General features: G+C 33.6%; 1 protein-coding gene across 1 annotated transcript in view; it reads right to left on the bottom strand.

Annotated features, from left to right (window-relative positions):
- The window catches only part of LOC126971639 (stAR-related lipid transfer protein 13), a 344,608-nt gene extending 322,838 nt beyond the window's left edge, over positions 1-21,770 (bottom strand). The window contains exon 1 of the mRNA XM_050818006.1: positions 21,471-21,770. Coding sequence (XP_050673963.1) covers positions 21,471-21,555 — 85 coding nt within the window. The 5' untranslated portion in view covers positions 21,556-21,770. The remainder of the gene's footprint in view (positions 1-21,470) is intronic.
- Positions 21,771-23,205: the final 1,435 nt, after the last annotated feature.

Genomic DNA, 23,205 nt, shown 5'->3' with positions numbered 1-23,205 from the left:
TTTTTTAAGTTAAAAATGTTACTAATTTATAATTTTAGTTTCTAAGAATTAAAGCCTATAAAATTTGCAACAAAACGTTTTTAATCTTAAATCTCTACCTTCTATAGTTAAGAAAAAAATTTAATTTGAAAAGTGTGATACTTACTTTTGCAGGCCAGTGTATTTCGTTGTCGCTAACTATGGGCCTTATAAGAATGCTCATTGTCACTCAGCGGGCAATGGAGAGGGCTATGCTTTGAGTTTTCCCTGCGAGATCCAATCAGAAAAGAGGAAAGCCGTAGGAGAACTAAAGTTAGCGACATAACCTGTTGCCTGTTAAAGATGGTTGCGAAACTGAAGTGGCAGTGGGCAGGGCACATAGGTTGATGGACAGATGGCAGTTGGGGCAGTAAAGTCCTCAAATGACGACCACGTACTGGAAAACGTAGTGTTGGTTCCGAACAAGATGGACCGACGATCTGGTCAAGTACGCTGGAATAGGTTGGACGAGGGCAGGGCAGGACCTGTCATCATGGTGATCTCTGGGTGAGGCCTTTCTCCAGCAGTAGACGTCTTCCGGCTGAAATAATGATGTTGATGATGAATTTCATCAACATTTACCTAATCACGTTATTTTTAAATACCTTTGATATGAGCCTACCTACTTTAATATGAGTATGCGCTTCGATGTTATTTCCTTTCGCTACGTTGCATTGGGGGACGGCTCGTTCCCTTCTTTAAAACATTGTCGAAAGTAGCTGGTCCATGCTTCATGGTCGTAAACGGGCGTGTGGGGACGAGATGGTCTAAGCGAAGCTTACTTCTCGAGGATGATTGTGTTTAGGTCTGAAGGGCGCCGTAACTAGTAGAATTACTGGGTAAATGAGACTATACAGTCAAGGTGACGAGCGCATTGTGGCAGTTCAGAATTTTTGGGTTTTACAAGAATCCGGAGCGGCACTGCATTGTAATGGACAGGTCGTATGAATTACCATCAGCTGAACGTCCTGCTCGTCTCGTCCCTTAATGTCATAAAAAAAATGTACTATCAATTAACCTAGAGATGTTTTAATTAATTTACATCGTAATTCATTAAATAACTGCCAATTACATATTCAATAGCAATCCTAAATTGGCACGCCGTAATTTGGCCGGATGATTTATAAGTCCATCTACATAGTATTTGACAAAAAAAAAATATAAATAATTGATTATTATTTACGACGTAAAGGTTCAACGACCGCCGTCGACGACATCAAGTTTACTGACCCGTCACACATTGCAATTGTTTTTAAGACAATTTTACATGACGCTCTTGAAATTGGACACTGTGAAAGGTTAATGAAATATAAAACGTAATAGAATAGAGGTGTGTAAATAAGAAGCTCGTGTTACAAAGCACAGGCCTGACAGTCAGGTGTCTGCTATCATACCGTCTACTTGATTGATAACGATGCCGTGTCAACAAACGCATTAAGGCCCCTGCACACTTAATAAGTAAAAAAATAAATCCATATTTTTTATGTGATAACCTTATTACATCCAAGTTTAATTTGTACCAAAATTTATTGTCGACACGGGACTCGAATCCGCAACCTCTCGGGTGTCCGAGCGCTCTTACCGAGTCAATCGTCCGAGTGACGAATCGATCGTAAATCTTGGAATGTCTTGTTCAAGTCTCAGCTGTGTATATTAATCCCAAAAGTATGGGAGGGATATATTTAAAAATAAGTGTTATATTCGTCGCCTTAATATATCTATCTATCCCATGTCGCACTACAGGCGGTCGCGGAGTATTCGATCCGTGACAATAATACGTGACAAATTTATGTCAATGTGTGAGTTAGCGAGTGGTTTAATATTTACTGGCCTCGTAACGCGTTACGTTACGAAGCGCTTTATCCTCCCATAAGAAGTTATCACTTCAAAAATATCCAAAATGAGGTAATACTCATCAGTAATAAACTACTAACTAATAGGTCAATTTGAAACAACAAATATATTATTAAGTAATAATCTTATTGTAGAACGTGACAACAATATTAAAGCAGATGTTAGATAAACTATCTCTGAATTCCTCCGCATACTAAATCCAAGTCTCTCCGCGCATATAAATCTAAACATTCTTTAATAAGAAAACCTGGCTATTGGCTTCTAAGCCTACTTAGTAGATTATAAGAAGAATTACTTTTGAAGTGAAAACTACTTTAGCATCGTTGTAATTTCAAAGTCGATGAAACGAAAAAGCGTGACAGTAAAAAGGGACAGAAACATAAAATCATAAGTTTAACGTGGGAGAAAATGAGACAGAAAGCATAACACAGTGCTTTGGTACCAGGCGATCATAGTTGAAGAAGAGATTGTCTTATGTATGACGCGAATGTACCTTTATATATTTTGACATCATGCGCACGACGTATTACTACATAGACACCAGATAAACATGATAGCGGTGATAGTAATGTCTTTCATAGCGGTTGAAATCATGTGTCATCCTAGCAACGTGTACCAGGAGTTCATATGCAGTTTAGAGGTTCATGCATAATGCAGGTTTCACATCTGACGTGTGTACTTTGTACGCAGGCAATTTTTTTTATGAGAAATAGTGACGAGAGTAGGTTTTCATCTGAGAGTAAGTGGTATTGATTGAACCCAAGGTTCTGAACGGGATCGTAAATGTGTTCGTTACTTTGGGTGACCACATGTACACTCGTTTGAAATAATAATAAATATAGGAATACATCATCCTATAGATGGATTGACAAAAAAAGATCACCAATTTGTGAACCAAAAGCGGAAGATAGTTTAAGCTATCAATATCGGATCGCCGATTCAGATTGCAAATGAATTTAGAAACCGGCCGTAAAGCCGTGTAGTGTGAACTCGTCTTAACATGCTCATGTACACATCTCCCACGCTTAGTTCACCTAATTATCTAAAGACCAGTTAGTAAAGAAAACGTGATAAGAATTTCGTCTAGTGGCATGAAACACATTTCATTTCCAAATAATGTTACACGTGAGCTAATATTGTGCATGTGAAGCGAGCCCTTATTTGCATTTCCTCAAATATTTCCCCAACACTTTTTAATCTGTTTTATGATAGCAAGGGACAGATGAGCAGTACTTACCGATGGTAATTGTTACACTCTGCCCATTACAATGAAACCCAAAACAACAACCCAAAACCCAAACATTCTGAGTGGCACTACAATTACGCACCTATAGATACCAGTGGGAGGCTCCTGGATGCCGGCTAGATTTTGGGATTACTGTTTCGGTCCGAAGGGCGCCGGAGCTAGTGAAATTACTGGACAAATGAGACTTGACATCTTATGTCTCAAGGTGACGAGCGCTGCTGTAGTGCCGCTCAGAATTTTTGGGTATTTCAAGAATCCTGAGCGGCACTGCATTGTAATGGGCAGGGCGTATCAATTACCATCAGCTGAACGTTCTGATCGTCTTGACCCTTATTTTCATAAAAAAATATAAGATCTTAAGCCTCATTTGCCCAGTAATTTCACAAAAATTACACACATTACTTCTTCACGGCAGAAAAAGGCGCGGTTGCGGTACCCATAATCTAGCCGCGCACTGCGAGCGCAAATACGCAGTTTGAGACGGGACATCATTGCGAATTCACTACACTCACTATACTCAATCGCCTATTAAAAGGGCGTCAAATAATGTACTAGCGGAGCAGCGTTGTATATACGTATATATTAATTTGTATAGACAACATAAAAATATTCATTCAAATTAGCACCTTACTTCGTGACAGTAATGATCAAAGTCTATTGTACACGCTCATTAGAAGTTCGGATGCGAACACGAGGCAAGAACATTTTGTTTTAGCAATTGAAATGTAATTATTTAGCAAAATGATTAAAACGTCAAGTTAGTTACCCAATTTTGTCTCAAATGTTTCACTGAACACTTTGTCATTGCGTGGCGTTGTATTCAAAGCGCAGTCGAAACACAATTGAACACTCCACCTAATAGACACGTAGGCAGAGTTTTGCTTCAAACAATTTTTGATGATTGTGAGTGTAATTGATTATTGCACGTCAATGAATATAAAGTTTAATTATCTGGCTTATATGTGTAATATATAGACTTAGATTAGAATCAGGCTGCATAAGTGAGAGATTAACTGTTATACATGACTGCAAAACTATTTAGCACTAATTACAAAAGCGATTACACGAAGCTTACGCCATTTGTGAAGAAATAGCACTGTATGACTTATGGTTGGAGATATTCTTGAGAAATGATGGAATGTGTTATATTTGTATCAGAAGGAGCTAGCTAGCAATTATGAAGGTTGTTTCTGTCAATTACTTCAGTATGGAAGATGGCTGTTGGACCTTATTTGTCAATAGTAAATTTTACAGCAATGGTTTTTGGCATGTTTTTTATTCAAAATAGGGTTTTAAAATATTATACTGGATAAGAAGGGGTGATACTCAGTGAGCATTTAATTTATAATATACTAGCTGACCCGGCAAACGTTGTTTCGCCATATAAATTATTTTTAAAGTTAGACCGTTTCTTGGACATTGCAACATTACTTTATTTTTCTAAAATAAAATATTTTTTCAAAAATAAACGTAGCCTAAGTTACTTTTTATTACATCAGCTACCTGTCAATAAAAGTCCCGTCAGGATCGATCCAGCCATGTCAGAGATTAGCCGGAACAAACGGACAGACAGAGAAATAAAAATTGTAACAAATGTTATATTGGTGTATATATATTCATATACATGTAGTAAAAAACCGGTTATTTCAATATAACAAACGGACACTCCAAATTTATTTATGTGTATAGATTAAAAATATTTTATTGCGATACATAATTTATTGGAAAATAACCTGAGGACGGTCGCTCCATTGCCATTCGGATATAAATGATTCAACTGTTACCATAAAGTCAGGTTGGCCAAGAAGACTATGGCGCCAGATTTTAGCTCTGGTTCTCGAGAGGGAACGTAGGTTCAAACCCGACACATAACTAAGGTTTTTTTTTACGAATCAGCAAAGCATATTATTGTATTATTTAATCTAGTTTTTTTTTCTTCCAATTATTAATCTGATATTGATTATATTTTGTGGAAAAAATGACACATCGTAAATTCATACTACCATACAATTGCTTTTTTTTTCAAGACATTCATTAACAAGTATTATGTAATTGTTTCGCACAAAGCATAAGTTGTCAGACTGTAGGTAAGTTGACATTAAATATATAAGCCAGCACAAACAGTAATCGCTTGAGCAACACTAATCCATTGAGCGCGACGGACTTATGTCACAGTACAGCCTTCTGTGAGTCATCCTTATAATCAACTAATCCTACATGTCCAATTTGAAAATAGAATACATTTATTTCACTACTAGTGACGACCTGGTTGTACCTCGAGTATCTCCTACGCGTGTCTGCAAGCCTGGTTAAGAATATACAATGGTACCTAGTTAAAACTAACTGTTCTTTATGCTGGAGGAGGTTTGCGTACGCGTCACCTGGTGTTAAGTGATCACCGCCGCCCACATTCTCTTGCAACACCAGAGGAATCATGAAACCGTTGCCGGCCTTAAAGGAGGGTATAGTCCAGATATTCGTCATTTATTGTCAGATATTTACGTTATATATAATATTTATTTAAGTTTTAATATTAACTTTTGACAGAACGACGTCTGTCCGGACAGCTAGTTAATAATAATTATGTTGTCATTTAATATTGTTCCTGCTAAAACAACAACAAGGAACTGATTCGATCAACGATTACCGCCAGGGTCAGATAAAGGAACTTCAAAGTTATTTTTAATTACATAACTGTCAAAATCGAGCGAAGGTCATGACACTCAGTACTTGGTATTGCCGAGTCGTGACGGACTTGTTATTGTATGTTCATCGCTTCTAACATCTATGAAGTTCGGACCTTATAAGAATACGCGGGCAAAAACGATAGCAACATTGTTGTATGTATATATGTAGTTATATAACAAGTAGTAATTCTGTAAGGATCGGATTTCAACTGAAGAATTACGCTCTCTATAGTCTGTTACCAGATGTCTCCTTTGCACAGGATGCCGGCTAGATTATGAGTACCACAATGGCGCCTATTTCTGCCGTGAAGCAGTAATGTGTAAGCATTATTGTATTACACTCTGTATGGCGCCGTAGCTAGCGAAATTACTGGGCAAATGAGACCTAACATCTTATGTCTCAAGGAGACAAATCCAATTGTATTGTTTGGATTTCTCGTGAATTCTGAGTAGTACTGCATTGTAATGGGGAGGGCGTATCAATTAACATCAGCTGAACGTCCTCCTCGTCTCGTCCCTTACTGTTATAAAAAAATTATACTATTTACAATTTACATTAAATGCACAGGGTATGCAAAATATTTCAAAGGTTAACGCTACATGCTAATTTCGCTTATCATACCTTCATAAATATAAAAGTGAGTTAAAAACAGGAATTAACCAAAGCCAGATAGAAAAAAATAATATTACAAAAGTAATTTAAAAGTCTGCAATACCTTATGAATTGAAATATTTCGAAATATATTCATTTATACAAATAATAAGATACCTTACCACTGTTACCTTAGATGCTAAATTCACTACTCGATGACTTTTTTATTTTTGATTATAATGAAAAATTTCAAAATTAAACTAAAAAAATTCTATGTAGAAAATATATATATATATATGAACTATGTAATATTTAATCTATGCGAACTTACCATAAACTTGGTATACAGTTATACCTGAGAATAAACCAAGGATATGCAAAATGTTTACAAATAGACATTTTGCTTATGATTGGTTTATTCGGACGTATAGCGTGTCCGCGTTTATTTGTAAGGCTGCTTGACATTCGGAAAACTTCAGAATCATCATTGTATTCAGTTGTCAGCGATATACCTAAGTACGCAGCGCTATTGTGCCAAAATACGTCAAACTGTGTATTATACTTGGATGCATTATGCATTCAATCGATTCATTCGTTCAATGTCACAGAGTTACTATGCGAAGGTAACATATTCATAAACTAACATGGTGAAACGTTATTGAAGTTAACCATCGAATAAATCGACTGAGTATAGTTGTACTAGATGGACTCTAGTGTAAATACAGTCTTTGTGAAATCGGGCCTAAACCAACTTTGTCCTACTCATACGTCAAACGTCTCAATTTTTAGAAATGATACTTAAAAGCGAAACGATAAATACACATACAGGTAAATGTGTAGAAGTCAGCCGGCGAGAGAATGATATAGGAAGCATTATACAGTGTTTTGGTACTAGGCGATTAAAGTTGAAGAGGAGTTTGTCTTATGTATGACGCGAGTATACCTTAATATATTCTGACGTCATGCGCACGACGTATTACTACATAGACACCAGGAGAACATAAATATGGTAGCGGCGATAGTAATGTCATTCATAGCGGTTGAAATGATGTGTCATCGTAGGTAGCAACATGTACCAGGAAACCATAATATGCAGTTTAGAGTTTCATGCACAATGCACATCTTATAATTATTATACAAGTGCTGACCATCTTGAAGCCAAAATGTTTGAAGGTTTCACTTCTACCACGTGCAAATTGCAATGTACACATTTTTTTTGAATGTATTGAATTTCTTCATTATATTCACTTATTTAAACAGATAGAGAAAATAAATGAAACAGATAGAAAATATGTCCATACAAAACAAATATTGGATATAAAAATAATTATGGGTCCCAAATCGAAATAAAAACTATCCTATTTCTCAAATTGGACTAAACCGCACTCCATGAAGTAATACCCACAAAAATCCATTAATTAGTTTAGAAGTTCATTGGAAAAAAAAACATCAGGACACTGGATTTATGTATGTTAAAATAAAAACTTTACGTAGGAATTAATATAGATATTTCTCAGCACCATTAAATTGTTTTATAATCAATATGACAATAAGGAAAAACACAAAACGGCCGTAAAAGTATTTTTCTGGTTAAACGTTGAATGTATCCAATTTTATAGCTATGACTCAATGTTTTGAAAGGCTTCGTCTTAAGTAATTATATGTTACACCAGTGACATAGTATTCTATTCTGCTACGGCCTTTCAAATAAAGTTAAACCTGAGAATAAGCCAATAATACGCAAAATCTTGTCTGTTACGCTGACAATATTGTCAATATAATGATCATTCTGAAGTTTTGCGAATGTCAGGTAGCCACGCAAATTAACACGGGAAACAATATACGTCCGAATAAACCAATCATTAGCAAAATGTCTTTTTGTTAATATTTTGCAATATTCTTGGTTTATTCTCAGCTATCACTTTACACCAAGTTTATTCGTAACGCCGAGAATAATAATAATATTATTGACACACTTTTACACAAATTATCTTGCCCCAAACTGGGCGTAGCCTGTACTATGGGTACAAGACAACGATATATTTAATACAATATACTTACTTAAACATTCATAAATACATATAAACATCCATGACTCGGAAACAAACATCTATATTCATCATATAAATGATTGAACCTCTGATGAGGGACCTCTAGCTTAGTAGTCAGGGCCACTAACCATTCGGCTACATAGGTCGTCAATGTATAATGTTTTACTCATAGAACAATAAACAAGATATTCAAATAAGTATAACTTATAATAATTATAATAATAATAATCATTTATTTCAGGCAATTCACCCATAGATTTACAAACAATATTAACTTAAATTACATTACATTGTTGAGTTTTATTTCATTTTAATTAAATTACAGATAAAAATTTAATATCATCACAATTAAAAAGATAATAATTAATAATCATAATAATAATTTAATTAAGAGAAAAAAAAAACATAATAATTGTTAGTACAATGACATTACAGGCATATAAATGTCTTTATAATTGGCGCATCATAATGACTAGCAATGGTTTGCAGAATGATGTTACGGCTACCCCGCAACCTCTTCAGCAATGACGCGGTTCTTTTGCGTTGGATGGCATGGATGCCATAGTAATAATAATATTTTGGTCCCAACCGACTGCCTTTTTCTATCGATTTTAGAAGCATTTTCCGGTGAAATAATGGGCAGTATGGTTGGTTAGTTCCAAATTGTTTATGGCTAACTAAAGAAGTTTAGGTTTATTTATTCATATGCAATGCAGTTTTAAGTATACTTTGTAAAAGGCATAAAAGGCATAAAAGGCATTTATTTTCTCAAAATTGATTCCTTTAGAATTCTTTTTGATGTCATTTCTTATACTACTAGATACTACTACCGCTTCGGAAACAAATGGCGCTCTGAGAGAGAAGAAGCGGCGCAAGAAACTCTCCCAGCATTCTTTTTTTTTGCGCTCTTTTCAATAAAAATATACAATATTGTACAGTTGCTATAAAATAATCACAATCTAGTCCCAGGCTGTCCGATCATTTAGATATTCAGCAGTGGAGTAATAGGATTTACGACAGAGCCATTTTTTTATAAAACATTTAAATTTATTTATAGACAATGCCTGAACAGTGGCTGGGACTTTATTGTAGAAGTGTATACATTTATTGTATTTACTTAAGTCCAAATCAACTGCATTTTTCTATCGATTTTAGAGGCATTTTCTTTTATAATAAAAATATATAGTATGTCTGGAATGGTCCCAAATATTTAGTGCTAACTAGTGCTCTTTAACATGCGACCAATTTTCCAGCGGGAGGCTTCTTGGGAGGAGTCTAGTGGTCACACCGGCTCTTTCTTCTGTTCTTTATTCGGCGTCAATAAGTTATATGTGCAAGTATTATTGAAGACAGTAATTATAATTATTTTAATTATAATCAAATTCATTAAATTACGAAGAAGAATGAGGTTTCACTTCTGACACGCAATTTTTTTGTTTCAGTTTAAAGGGCTCCATAATCGACCTAATGAGACTTAACATAACTTTTGTCTTAAAATGACGAACGCAATTGCGATGCCTAGAAGCCTGAGCGGCAATTAGTTATCATGTTAGCAGGGCGTATCACTTGAATCGTAAAAGATTACACCAAGGCAATTAATTTGTACACACTAATGCCCCGTGTAGTTTTAACACGACAATTATCCCATACATCATAACTGCTTCGTGTAATTTTTACACTACAATAAACGGGCAAATACTAAGCATTAAGGACGAGAAAACTACACTATATGTATTCAATAATTACTATAATTTCCTTTACCAACTCGCAATCGCTTCTTACAAGACTGTGTTACCGATTTTAACGACTGCGATATCTAGACGCTATTTGCGGGTGAAAATGCATTGACATTGTAATTTAAGACTTAACCCGTTGAGATAAAGTGTCGTGCTATCATTTTGTTTGAAGATAAATGCTTGCAGTGACCCTGGGGCGGTTTGCTCATCATCATTAACATTAGCAAGGTGATGGGATCTTGGTTAATCTTTCTGTTTATGTGCTACATCCGTTTTATGCTGTTTATTCATCTCATGAGTTGTATACGCAAAGTAAAACATTTGATATCGTTGAAAACGTATTTTTGAAGACTATATAATACTCCTTGTCAACCGTTAATTCGTTATCGTTGACATTACAAACACATACCACCCAGAGTAGCAAAACTCTCTAAGAAATAAATAAAAGTTTAAAAAAACTAAATAAACATGATTCTTATAGAAAACCCGACAAAATAATTGAAAAACGATGAAATCGTATTTTGCAAATTGAAAAATGGAGTAATTTTATCGTTTGAACGAAATCTGGCTATTTATAGTGGGTCAAAATCGCGCTAAATTAGTCGGTTACAAAAAAAAATATACATATCTACAGGTGAAGCTAAAATAAAGTGTGTAAAAAGCGATTCACGCGATTGTACGAGTATATAACGTGCAGTCATTGATAGATTGACAAATGACGGCTATAATCTTGTAAAAAACAGAGATTGCTGAAATCCACTACATTTTAAACAACTATTCGCTTTCAAACTTAGCAGGATAATACTTCGCCGCCAATCGTCATACTGTAATTACTACTATTTCAAACTTATGTCAAATCACGGCACGTTTCATATTAAACTAAATTTCAATTTTTCCTTAGGCAGTTCTCCCTCTTAATACGTAATATTTACATCCTCTTTGATGTATACCCTGTTTGAATAATCTTTCCTACGTTTTGGCTGAGTTGCACCAACCATCATTAGCAATAACAAACCTGTTAAAGTACCGGTTAAGAAATAAGTGAGTTGCACCATTTGACAATTTTAGATGACGTCACAACTTTAACTGTTAACGGTAACCGTCAAATCTTCGCCGGCTAAAGCTATTGTTAATGATAAATAGCTAAATAGCGACGTGTCAAAAGTTTCAAACAAATATTCAATATTGTCTGTATTACGCAGTCTATGTTAAAGTCAGCGTAACTGTTAAAGTTAATTTGACTTAAATCTTAACTATAACAGTTAATATGATGCAATCCACCCTTAGTCTTTTAACAAATACTAAAATTTTATATGTCAAAGCAATGTTTGCGGGTATATAGTTTATTAATAAAATTGTGAATTGTACGAGAGCACACCATAACATATTTTATCGTAATGTGTCCTGTGTGTGTCTTCTACCGCATTTATCACGGCGAGTGTTCCAAAGAGCTGTTTAACCTGATTCCTGCCGCCGAATTCCACCTTCGCATGACACGCCACAAGTTAGAATATCATCCCCAACATCTGGATGTGTGGCGGTCTTCCACAGTGAGGTTTTCAAGGACCTTTCTTCCACGTACTACAAAGCTGTGAAATGAGCTTCCTTGTGTGGTGTTTCCGGACGATACGACATGGGTACCTTCAAAAAAGCGCGTACACCTTCCTTAAAAGCCGGAAACGCTACTGTGATTCCACTGGTGTTGCAAGAGAATGTGGGTGGCGGTGATCACTTAACACCAGGTGACCCGTACTTTCGTTTGTGCTCCTATTCCATAAAATGATTTGCTATTATCCTGATACAATTTTTCTCGTTTATTTCTTTTTTTTTTATAAAAAAATTGTTCAGTAATTTTATGTTCTTAATTTTTAATAGTAATCAAGTATGTTTTGTCACTGTCTTCAAAATCATGTGTTAAAGAGACAAAATAGACTTGATCAAGGATTAGATATTGAGACGTGTTCTAGAATACGAGCCTTGAAATAAAGATGTATATCAAACAAATTTAATCATAAAGTTAAATAATAATTAAAATCATTTTACTTTATCTCATTCACTAAGCGAAAGACGTATGTAATTGTATATATACAACATTAATTCATCATTTGTTTAGTCAGATTGTGAAAATAATATATGTATTACCAGCTGACCCAACATACATTGTTCTTTACATAATAAATAAAACACTGTTTTTATGAATTTGTCAATAATATTTCATAACAATATCAAGAACTGTTGTTATAATGAAATTGTTTCACAGCAGAACTGTCGAAGCGTGTGTCTATAAATACTCTCATAGAAAATATGTGCATACAAAACAATTAATATTGGAAATATAAATAATTTTTAGAGCCAAATCAAAATAAAAACTAAACTATTTCTGAAGTTGGACTAAACTGCACTCCATGAAGTAATCCCCATTACAATCCGTTGGATAGTTTAGGAGTTCACTGGAAACAAACATCAGGACACTGGATTTATATATATTAATAGCCGTTCCTGCCCGCTTAGCTGGGCAAATTTTAAAAGGACATAAATTAATGATGGAACGTTGGACTTCATAAAATAAATAAACATAAAACATCTAGGATCAATTTCGCTACGAATGGTGGTAGTTTCATGTCGATACGATCAGTGGTTTAGGCATGATTGAGCCTCAAACAAAGACCATCTTCAGTATATATATCCAGAAGAAGAAGATTATAAATAATATATCCTTGAAGCTTAGAATTATTACAATATTTTTGGAAAATATTATAAACCACAGTCTATAAAATCTTTATAATGTGCCGAAAATATTTTGCTTGATATTATAATCACCTTCAGTCTCAGAATACTTAACCAAAAGGATATGCGATGCATGCGAAATGTTTATACAAGACACCCGATGCCGCCCATCTGTTGTAACACCAGAGGAATCACAAGAGCGAACAACCTTATAAAGCGTCAAATAAACGTACATGTGAATTTGAAAACCGAAAACACTTTGATACGTGGCGGGCGAGGATCGAACCTCGGCTCCTTGATAAGTGTCAATAGTTCTAACCAATGCGCCAGCCAAAGCTTTTCGACTGTAAGTGTTTGTTTGTACTCAAATCAAACCGCTTTTTTTTAAAGCATATGTATAATTAATACCTTATTGAGAACGCATTAAAATAAGTTTATAAATCTTTCTAAATGAGAACTGAATTTCCCTTCGGTTATACTGCGAAAACTACTGAACCGATCGGAATAATACTTAAACCGTAAGATGGAACAAGTTTCAGTAAAGGTTTTAGTATATCATTACGGTGATAACTTATCCGTAACCTATATTTTTTTGAATTAGAAACACCTATATATTCGCAAGACAAATAATTCAGTCAGTGACATATCATTACAGATTCATACAATGAGCGGGCCTGGAGTACTTAATTTATATGGCGAAACAACGTTTGCGCGGCTCTGCACATAATATATATATATATATATATTTCGTCTCCGATTTATTAAATAGTCTAAGCCTTCCTTTTAAACGCATATCAATTATCTTATTGAATTTTAAAATCATTATGTAGATTCTCTCGCGGATAACGTTTTAAATTTCACATAATTACGTATAATTTATATTTATTACATCAAGATTCAATCAAAGATTTATTGTAATGTAAAAAGTGGCTACTGCTCAACTCTATGTACCAGCATTACAATGACATAATAACGTCTCCGCCTCCTTATATACTCTAAGTTTTCGTCGTGAATGTTCTTTTAAAATAATTATGTAGATTCTCCCGCGGATAACTTTATTGCATATAATTGCGCGTCATTATTAATTCTTTACAATAAAAGTTGTAAATCAAATATTTTAAGATGCTCAAGATGAATATTTTATTAATTGATGTATTTTAGGCTTTTTAAAAAACAAATTGAACTGTGTATGCTTGCAAATTAAAACAACAGCACGAAATGGTGTTCATTAAATTTTCACAAGAATTACATTTTTTATTTATTTATTATTCAACCATCGTATCGTCAAAATACAAAATCAACAATCTCCCCACAGAATTGATTAGATATAAATTATTTGTTCTATTTAAAACCTGTATATATTATATTGAAATTATGTATTGAAATTTATTTAATTCACGTACATTGCTTGTGGTCTAGTAGTCATATGAGTTACAAGGGACTTGGTAGTGGAAGTATGATACAAATGGTCTAGTTCACCAACTAAAAATTCCCGAAGTCGGGAGCGGACACTAGTGAGCTTTAAGATCGTAAGGCGTGATAGTTCTCACGTCAGCACAGTTACATCAAACGCTTAGGTTATCAGACTCGCAGCAGTCATACATAACTGACAGCTGAACTGATGAACAATAACCGTTCTTGCTTCACGCTAACCTTGATACTGTTCACAATAGAGCACTACGTTTGTATCGATAAGGGAAGCTTATTGTTGATGTTAAACAAACATATCTACCAATTTATTAATATATATATATATACATATATATTATTCTTTTTATTAAATGAATGTGTCCAATTTCAGTCTAGTAGAGACAAAATTGTAGGACTTATGGGTTTAAACAGATTTGATACGGGCATGTTTGTAAATATACTTCTTGCCCGTCCTGCATCTAAGGATGCCATAAGTCTGTTTGAATCCATAAGTCTTATTTGTTGAAGACTGTATAACTTGCTTTTCCTTTTATTAACTTTTTTTTTAGTGTTAATGTACATTATAATGGAGGATATAATGGAGGATGTAGATTATAATGGAGCTGACATGTACATACATATAAAAGCCCCTAAATAAATAAAGGAAAAAAATACACTTGAATATGTATATATTCTTGATAATATAATGTATGTTCTTAGGCACATAAGTGAATTTGCTATAGCGCTGTCATAACCATAATATTAACACCAGGAACATACATAAACTTATTATGCCTACTACTCGGCTAAGTCGAGTCAGTAAGTCTGTTATGGGGCGATCTATATGCATTTACAACAAGATCCCAGAAAATGTTTATAACAAAATATGACAATATTCAAAAGAATTGCTAAAAACGTTTGTGTGGTAAAATATACTGTAACATAAATGACTTTCTTAATGATACCACAGATTGGGAATTGAGCGACCGCATTTGGCCTATTAAATAATAAGTTTAATTGTAAATTCTTACTTTCTAAACATATTTTTGGTGAAAAAAAAGCCCGCTGAGTTTGTGGCGCCCATACATCTCAGGTCTGAGGCATTTTTTTCGGAACGGGTTTGACTTTCAATCAGAGATGTCACGTCCACGGACTAGTAAAAAAAAAGAACTCCGTGTCACCTTACATAAGAGTGAAGCACCAAAACAAGCCGGTAAACGTGTAAAACGTAGATGTCCATCATATTTTGAATAAAAATATTTGAATTTGTACATTTGAATTTTGTGTTTTGTACATCATAAGTATCATTATTTAATCCTATAAAAGTAACAATTGGTTAGAGTGAGATAGTAGGAGCCTGCCTACCGCTGCCGTGTGCGTGAGAGAGAGGGACGCCAGACAGACTGGTGCCGTAACGCGTTACGTTACGACGCGTTTACCCTCCTATAAGATGTTATCACTTCAAAAGTGAAATAATTCGTATTTCTTTAATTATAATGAAACCAGTAAACTTTATATCTCAACTAAACAGTCAATGTTTAATAAATAATTTCTATTTTCTAGTATATAAAATGTATTTATCTGAATAAGATATTTTAAGCATTATAAACAGTAATTAGAGTACTCTCATTGAAAAGCTTGAGTTTTTCTTTAATTTTTATGTACGTCGAACTAAGATTAAAGATTGGTCCGCAGCGCTCCAACTAGATACCGCGCTAAGAACAATAGCTTTTTTATCACGGCAACTATTAGATGCTTATGTCCGTAGCGTACGTGACATTCAATGGCATCTTTCAAATGTTGTAACATACACTTCTTTTATTAATATAAATCATTGTAATAAAATTTATTTTATTTAATTAAATTTGAATTATCACAATTTCTAGAAAAATTGCTAATGTACCAATATACAAACATAACATTAACAACAATAATATATTGAGAGAAAACAGTTTAAAATGTTTATTTCTTTAAATTTGTCTCTTTAGTGCAGCATATAGGTAGTATAAATAACTGCTGCATTCAAATTCAAATTTAAAAATTTTATTCAAAATTGTATAGTTATATAATTTCGCTTATTGAAAGTCAAAAACTACCACCCATTCGAAAAAGTATGCCTCAGACTTGAGGAGAACGGGTGCAAAAAACTCTGCCGGTTTTTTTTTATAAAAATATGGTTACATTATAATACCGTGCAACAAAATTTATTATTTAAAAGCCTGAGCGCGATCGCTCTATTCCCATTCTGTGGTATAGTTAGAAAGTAATTTTTACTATAGTAAGCTTTACCACACAAACATATTTCAACAATTCTTTTGAATTTCGTTATACGTGTTTTGTTTTGAACATTTTATGGGATCTTGTTGTAAAAGCAAATATACATCGCCCCACAAAGAATTACTTATTCGACTTAGTTGAAAAAATTTTGACATACTATCAATAGAAGAGGATGTAAAACTAAGTAGATCTCGTTTATCACCGTTTTTTACAAGATTATAGCCGTCATCTGTCAATCTATCAATGACTGCACTTTTCATACAATCGAGTGAATCGATTTTTTCTTAGCGTTGCGCTAGGCTGCTATCAATATTTCTAGTAACAAGTGCTTCTTGAACTGTAGATATTAAATAAACCAATAAATGTTTCGCTAGTGCCGGTAATGTTCTGGCGACTGGCATAACAGCCGACAAGCAGCTCACCTTGACAACTATTTCCTATTTACTCACTGTTCTCATCGTCTCGCTACTCGATATCTGTTCGTGTTTTCCTCCTGAATCAATATTCGCTTGATAATAACATCAACTACTTATTGTGTTAATTTTTCTCTACTCGATATCTGTTCATGTTCTCCTCCTGAATCAATACCTTCTTTAAATATATCAACTACTTATTATATTAATTTTTCTCTACTCGATATCTGTTCATGTTCTCCTCCTGAATCAATACCTTCTTTAAATATATCAACTACTTATTATATTAATTTTTCTCTACTCGATATCTGTTTGTGTTTTCCCACTGAATCAATATCTGCTTTAATAATATCAACTACTTATTATATTAATTTTTCTCTACTCGATATCTGTCCATGATTTCCCCCTGAATCAATAACTTCTCTAATAATATCAACTACTAATTGTGTTCATTTTTCTCTACTCGATATCTGTTCATATTGTACTCCTGAATCAATAACTTCTCTATTAATATCAATTACTTATTGTCTTCATTTTTCTCTAATCGATATCTGTTCATGTTCTCCTCCTGAATCAATACCTTCTTTAAATATATCAACTACTTATTATATTAATTTTTCTCTACTCGATATCTGTTCATGTTCTCCTCCTGAATCAATACCTTCTTTAAATATATCAACTACTTATTATATTAATTTTTCTCTACTCGATATCTGTTCATGTTCTCCTCCTGAATCAATATCTGCTTTAATAATATCAACTACTTATTATATTAATTTTTCTCTACTCGATATCTGTTCATGTTCTCCTCCTGAATCAATACCTTCTTTAAATATATCAACTACTTATTATATTAATTTTTCTCTACTCGATATCTGTTCATGTTCTCCTCCTGAATCAATACCTTCTTTAAATATATCAACTACTTATTATATTAATTTTTCTCTACTCGATATCTGTTCATGTTCTCCTCCTGAATCAATAACTTCTTTAATAATATCAACTACTTATTGTGTTAATTTTTCTCTACTCGATATCTGTTCATGTTCTCATCCTGAATCAATAACTTCTCTAATAATATCTACTACTTATTTTATTAATTTTTCTCTACTTGATATCTGTTTGTGTTTTCTTCCTGAATTAATATCTGCTTTGATGATGTCTACTACTTATTGTGTTTATTTTTCTCTACTCGATATCTGTTCGTGTTCTCCCCCTGAATCAGTTCTTCTTGTTGTAAATGATTGAAAATATTTTGTATCTACTTTATCAAATAAGGTAAGGTAGGTAAGGTAATTATTTTGCTCAGCTATGACGAAATAGTTTTATTATCCAATCAGGGTCAGATTTAATTAGCTACGGTCATTATTGAGGTCATCTGTTTGATATACATGATCATGAGAAAACATCACCAAGAATTTTAACTTCAGCGGTACCTCTAAGATGAATACAGCAAAATAAGTTGTATTTACATACATTATGTTTATATCTGTGTGTATGTTTTATGTGTGTATATAATATATAATAATAAATAATATTGACACACTTTTACACAAATTATCTTGCCCCAAACTAGGTATAGTCTGTGCTATGGGTACAAGACAACCATATATTTAATACAATAACATACTGAAGCAAACATAAAACAATAATAAACATCCATGACTCGGAAACAATCCATATTCATCATATAAATGCTTGCACCTACCGGAATTCAAACCCGGAACCACGAGTTTAGTAGTCAGAGTCACTAACCATTCGGCTATTCGGTCGTCGAATAAATAGATCCTATAAATTCAAATTCAAATATTTTAATTCAAAATAGGATTCAAAATCACTCATTGAACGTCAAAAACATAAAAAATAGACTGCCTCAGACCTATATTATGTCATTTTATAACTTCATGCCAAGTTATAGATATATATCTTACACTGGAGTCTATTTAAATGTATTGATTACTATATTTGATTCTCTTGCTTAGTTGATATTAAATAATCCTTATCCTAATGGCCTTACAAATAGACAGACACTATTTCACACCACACAAATTAATTAACTTAGTTATATTTACACTTAAAATTAAAACATAACAGTATCGCTTAAGTATAGTAAAACAAATAAACTAGTAAGACGTTATAGTTAAGTAATGTGTAATTAAATTTAAAATTAGAGAGAAATTATTTTTTTGTTTTAAAACTTGTATATATAAATTGAAATTTATTTAATTGTTATCCATTATTTGTAGTCCAGTAGACATATGAGTTACAAGAGGCTTGGTAGCTGAAATGGCAAATGGTCTAGTTGACCAGCTAACGTCAGGGTGTCGAATTTACGTCACGGTGTACGCGCATCGTAATAATATATTCTGATAATTTTCCCTAACGCTCTAAAATAATTAAAACTTTAAAAATTTAGTCTCAAGGCTGGCAACTGTGGTACTTATTTAAGTTGTCATCTGCAAGGTTGATAACCCTGCTACTCCCTCCTCCCAATAATTTAGTATCGATCACTATACTAAAAAGTAGATTGAGAAAATTTTAAACAAACTAGTATTTCATTTAAATAAGACACTTTTTAAAAGATTAAAACGCGTGTAATCGTAACTGTGTTTTAACATTAGATTTTGCGTAAAAGTAACTTTTTTATAATTATTTAAGCCGACATTCCTGATCACGTTTTCAGTGGGAATGAGTCCAGGTCGTAATTGTCATACTTGTTATTATGAAGTTTAGCGCCATTTATTGCCTCGGAGGTGGTATTTGCTGTAGACAGAGGGTGGCAAAATCTAATTTAAAAAAAACAGTTGCAATTAAACGCGTTTTAATCCTTTAAAAAGTGTTTTATTTAAACAAAGTGCTACTTAATTAAATTTAATAAACCAGTCTAAGTTATGCTGTAGATCGATAAATCATTTACTTAAATAACTTGAGAGTAAACGACAGAATTGTATTCATTATAATTAATAGGAAATAAATTGTCACGCGGCCGCTGAATTTTACATTGCCAAACCGGTTATTAAAATTGTGTTTACAGAAAAAATTCCTTTGTCGATTTGCGTACGCGCACAATAATGTACAAATCTTATTGGTTGAAGTTAGAAGCTGTTTATTAAGCAAGATATTGTGACAAGGTTGATTTTTTGGTCGATATTTAGCAGTGATGTAAGCATTATAGTGTTTCGGTCTGAAGGGCGCCGTAGCTAATGAAATTACTGGGCAAATGAGACTTAACATCTTATGTCTCAAGGTGACGAGCGCAATTGTAGTGCCGCTCAGATTTTGTGGGTCTTTCAAGAATCCTGAACAGCACTGCATTCTAATGGGCAAGGCGTATCAATAACCAACAGCTAAACGTACTGCTCGTCTCGTCCAAGAATCTAATTTTGAACGAAGTTTGACGAATCCCATGCACAAAGTTAGGCAGAGATCAATGGTTTTTTTCCTAACAAACTAACACTTAGCGGATTCAATCTCCGCTGGGTACATTACATAGTTTTTCTTCATATATGTCGTTATTTAATAAAAGCAATAGCGTTCTATATATATATAAGGACATATCATTCGCAGTCTGCTAGCGGAATGGGAAAAGTGCGCTTAAACACAATGTAAGCACACTTTTCTCCTTAGTCGAGTGTCAACTGTCAAGAAATTCGCAAAGCTGTTTGTAAAGCAAAAAGTAATTTAAGCACTTGGGTTAGTTACCATATGACTTGTATACAGTATGATATATGTAATATAAACATTTACAAAGGCGAAAAGTATTTTTTTATCATATATATGCGTAAGATTATAATAAAAACATATAAGTAACTTAAAAATATATTGTGACCCTTTTGTACAAACAAAATATATTACAAAATTAAGCATTTTACGTTATGAAATAGAAAAGGAGAGTCTTACGTTGATAACAATTATCATGCAGACTCTACCTTTACGCCGTACAGTTAATATAACCTTAAAATTGTGCGTATATTTTCTTATGAATGTTTCTCCACCTGTTACACTATATTTGGAACCATTCTGTCACTAATCAAACATTACATTAACACTTAAATAGCCTTATCACAGAAACCTTTAAACTTTGATAACAACCAAGTAACTCTATTCTCGCCAACGGACGCATTGTATAAGTCTTCTGTTTTGTGTTATCTGTGCTCACTAAATTTAAATTGTAATTTCATATAGTTTTACTCAGAAATTAAAATGAAAATACTAGGTTTTGCTGTGGTTCCTAGCACTTAAATAAACGCTACATATAACTATGTTGATTGTAGAGTCAACAAAAAAAAAACAAAAAAGTATATTACATGTGTTTATTTGTTTTTTTACGTATATATGTTACAAAATGACTTTATTCAGGCGGTTTATATTATAGTTTTAAATTTTAAATTGAATATTGCACAATGTCATGTGGGATTTGTAAATAAAATCTTTAATTCTAATCAAATATGCGAATTACCGTTTTGCAAGGATAACGCGAACAGCTCTTCATCTTGCAGCCATCTCAGCTCGCTAATAATAGACATATCAGCTTCACTAGACATCAATGCGTCATGATAACAGCCTTCCACAAAACATTAAGTACACAGCACTATCATAACACATACACAAACCCGCCGAACGGAACTAAGCATCACACGTAAACAAAATATAGTTTAGTTGTTAAAACTAAAAAAAAAAACAATGTGTTTAGTTTGTTTGTAGTTACGATCGTAGAAGTGGTCTTGAACGCAATGCGCACGATTCGAACGTGCGCCTTTCGTCGGAGTGCGGCTGTGACTAAACGACTAAACTAAGTTGAACTAAGCGGGGGGCCAAACGTATCAACTATTACCACAACACATCATCGATAAGATTTGCACATCCCTAAATCTCGGGCTAACGGCCGAATTATTGCCATATGAGTGCAGTTACATATTTTTATTACTCTGGTAAATTATTACGGACTGTTTATGGTGTAATATGTTATAAAAACGTTTTATTGGTTATTTATGGGATTTTACATTGAGTACTTAATTTTAAACTTAGTTCTGCTAATTTAACTAGATTATAAATTTTTATAGCAATAACAATGACGGTACAATATTGTATATTTTGGGAGAGTTTCTTGCGCCTCTTCTCTCTATTTGTTGCTATTTGTTTCTGAAGCGGTAGTAGTGTCTAGTATATTAGAAATGATGATGATTTTAAGAAAATAAATGCCTTTTATGCCTTTTAACTAGGTTACCATAACCTCTAAGCGAGGAGGTCACCCTATTCTCTAAGCTGCCACTTAGATGGATAATATTTTTGACCCGTTACTCCTCGTTACTCCCTCCCCGTTCCTGCCCTAGTTTATACTACTAATAATTTTTTAAATTCATAAACTCTTATTAGTAAAACACGTAGTTTAGTATTTTGTTTGATTAACAAGATTGTTAGTTTCAATAAAATTCTCTTTATAGGATTGAAGCGCGTGTATTGATGGGAGGCTCCTTTGCACAGGATGCCGGCTAGATTATGGGTACCACAACGGCGCGTTTTCCTGCCGAGAAGCCGTAATGTGTAAGCATTATTGTGTTTCACTCTGAAGGGCGTCGTAACTAGAATAGTAGCTGGGCGTATCAATTACTATAAGCGGAATATGCTGCTCGTCTCAACCCTTGTATTCTTAAAAAAAAAATATATGTATTTTTACATTAGCTTTTTGCATCAAATTTACATTTTTATTTAACCGCTTCTCCTGTTTGCAGGTAGTAGGTTACTTTTACAGTAAGGTGAACAGACTTTTGTAAATTTGTTACCTCAATAAAACTAAATGTAAGTTTGTCTTGAAACAGTAGTTTGGACTACCAATCTACTGAAACGTTAAAGGCATAAAAGGCATATATTTTCTCAAAATGGATTCCTTTACAATTATATTTGATGTCATTTATCTCCCGTTGAGTTTAAAACAAACACATACACAGACTCGCACACATTTTATCTTTAAATACTGTATTGTTAGCAGGTGATAACCCTTACTTCTGGGTTTAATTACCCAAATTTAATTTGAAAACTAAATTTATGAACGATGCGGGTCTCGAAACCGCGATCTCTCACGTTCCGTGCAATTGAAAGAGCGACATCTTAATTCAATTTCCTAATATGCAAAAATTGGGTTTGAGCAGGTTATCAGCTTTAATGTAGATCCTGTAGCCGCAACCTGAGAGTTG

The sequence above is a fragment of the Leptidea sinapis genome, chromosome 2 (assembly GCF_905404315.1).
Source record: "Leptidea sinapis chromosome 2, ilLepSina1.1, whole genome shotgun sequence".
Taxonomy (NCBI): Eukaryota; Metazoa; Arthropoda; class Insecta; order Lepidoptera; family Pieridae; genus Leptidea; species Leptidea sinapis.
Note: the sequence above shows the minus strand (reverse complement) of the source record. Positions and strands in the feature narration are given on the sequence as shown.